Genomic DNA, 2,607 nt, shown 5'->3' with positions numbered 1-2,607 from the left:
GCTAATAGCATGCTTTATAGAATGACTGGGTGATGCTGTCATTGACGCTGACTTCATGGGATGCGTGTTCGTAGCTGCCTCGGTTGCATTTCTAAGGACCTAGCAGTTGGAGTAATGTGCAACTTTTTGCATTTAGTGGTAGAACACTAACCAGCAATTTATGTTTTTACTTTTGAGCAACTGAACCTCTATCAAACTTGGGGGGACAGAAAATACTCTGAATGAATTGAACTGCTTCTAGATGCAGTCTTGCTTGCAGTCTTCTCACCTATCAGATTTCTGTCATTACCTTTCACTGCATGGCCATTGCCATAGAAAGTTTCTCTTTCAAACCTAGGATGATGGACAACACTGTAGATATCTTTTAAAAGGGAAAATATAAAATACCACGTCATAACGATTGACCCCTGTAGTGGACAGTTTGGTAGATTATGCCTTCAAGTGCAGGTGTTGGAGAGAGAGATAATATTGTAGTATTGAGGGGAAGAAACTTGAGTAACATTGCCTACTGGTACTCTTAAACATTTAATTTATCTTAAATTGGTATTCTGCCCTGATTCATTTGTTGCTAGTGGCACAGGTCCTATTTATTTAGTCATTTTATAAACACTCTTGACTTATTACAGGGAGATTAGGAGACTAAATGATCTACAGCAGAGTATATCAAGGGCTTGACATGAGCACAAATGTTCTGTAGCTAAGGTTGGACCTTTAACCCTAGTCCTAAGTGAGTCACAGCAGTATGCATCATACTGCACTTTAGCCATCGCCAGCCTCTGGTGTCTCTGGTAAAACTGGGGCTCAGGAGCAAGGATGCTAGAAAATAAAGAATCAGTTTAGTTTTATTGCTAACCTCATGCATTGTGCCATTTTGAGGTTATCTTTGGTCAACCCTGCTTTGCATATGCTGTGTGCTTGCAATGTAATGTCTTGCATCAAATGTTAGACTAATGTACAGCACCCCTCTCCATGGAATCTTCCAAGTAACTCTTTAAAAGCTCGTTGCTCCAGGGGACTTAGTTGCACACGGCACTGCTACTGTTAAATCCTAAGGACCGTTGCAAGTCTTGTATTTGAAAAATCAAGAGTTTCTGATGACTGGCCTCACTGTTTTGTGATTGGTATACTGTGCTTAAAGAGAGATCCACACTTTATTCTTTAGGCCATTCTTGCTCCTCAGCTGGAGGGGGAGTGTCATGAGATCAGCCTCATGTCACCCTGAGGCAGCCTTGGCCGTAGAGCAGAACTGCAGAGTTTCATCAGACCCCCAGGGTCAAGAAAGCTTTCTCTAGGTGCAGAATTAAGTCTTCAGGTTAAAGAAAAGATTTGACAAATACATCTGCGCTATTTCCAGTGGAACACAGAATCTGTAAGCCTTCACTGGGAACACATTCCTTTGAGTTAATAGCTGCTTAGGAGAAGTGGAAATTACTGCCTTTGTAGGAACTATGAAAATCTAGTAGGACCCAAATTGAATCTCTTTTGATGTCTTCCTTCATTTTGTGCAAAATGAGCAAGTTTTCAGTTACTTGCTTCTTAAATCTACTGTTTCATTACCAAAAGTCATGAGCAACACCACAATAACAGCTCACTGAAAGCAACAAAACAGAAAAAATCCCTTTTACTTCAGCACCCTGTTACGGGTGGTTCCAAAAAGTACTCTGACAAAGGTGGCAGGGCATTTGTGTCCTGTTTCAGGGTAAACTGCAGCATCTTTTTCCATCTTTTTTTTCTTTTCTCTTCTTTTTAGCCAAGTCCTTGACTGGAAAAGGCCACTATATGAAAAAGATCCGCTACCATGGGAGAGGCATGTTTGGCATCATGGACATGGTCAGGTGCCATTACTTTGTGAAGCTGGTGGAAGGTCCTCCACCCCCTCCAGAGCCACCAAAGACTGGGTTTGATCAAGCTAAGGAATATGTGGAGCAGCTCCGAAACAGAACTATTATTAATACACTGTAATGCTCTACACCAGACATTGTTGTATGTTCTTTACAGTTTGGGCGGGGGGGGAATGCTTGTGAGTGTATTCAAAAAAAAAAATTCAAAAGCAAGTCTGAGTTGTCTGTTTGGGTGTTCTTACTTGTCTGTTGCCTTGTGGAAGTCTTGAGTTATGCAGGGTCACAAGACTTTTTTTTCTCTCTTTCCCCCTCCCCTACTTTAATATAGCACTGTGGATCTGCAAGATCCTTGGAAATGCAGTACAGAGTGTTCCTTCTCCTTGGCAATTTGCAGAGAAACATACTAAGTCTTTATTTAAATCCTTTCCCCTCTCCCTCCACCTGAACTGCCAATTCTAGAATGTATGCTGAGAATGCAAGAATTAAGTCAGGAAATTCAGTTGTCCTCAAATTCGTGCTGTGGGGCCTTATACAGTAGCTATTTTTGGTACTGTAGGTATATCTGCATGAAAGGAACTGGTGCAGATCATGGTGCAAGATCAGGATGTTAACCAGTAAAACCAAAGTTTCAGGATTTCACAATTAGGCAGGGCAGTGTAGGGTCAAACAGACAGTTATAATTCACTTTGAAGTTTTAAACTCCCTAATACTGACCCTTTCACTTAATGCTAGTGTAGATTAAAAGTACCTGGCGCACGAGCTCTTT

General features: G+C 41.3%; 1 protein-coding gene across 2 annotated transcripts in view; it reads left to right on the top strand.

Moving 5' to 3' along the window:
• The window catches only part of MRPL22 (mitochondrial ribosomal protein L22), a 16,650-nt gene extending 14,607 nt beyond the window's left edge, over nucleotides 1-2,043 (top strand). For both annotated transcript variants that reach the window (XM_019506089.1, XM_019506090.1), the window contains one exon: nucleotides 1,751-2,043. In XM_019506089.1, coding sequence (XP_019361634.1) covers nucleotides 1,751-1,962 — 212 coding nt within the window. In that variant the 3' untranslated portion in view covers nucleotides 1,963-2,043. The remainder of the gene's footprint in view (nucleotides 1-1,750) is intronic.
• The last annotated feature ends 564 nt before the right edge of the window (nucleotides 2,044-2,607 follow it).

This window comes from Gavialis gangeticus, unplaced genomic scaffold, assembly GCF_001723915.1.
Source record: "Gavialis gangeticus isolate Ggan-Ray unplaced genomic scaffold, GavGan_comp1, whole genome shotgun sequence".
Lineage (NCBI taxonomy): Eukaryota > Metazoa > Chordata > Crocodylia > Gavialidae > Gavialis > Gavialis gangeticus.
This window is presented reverse-complemented; position numbering and strand designations above follow the sequence as displayed.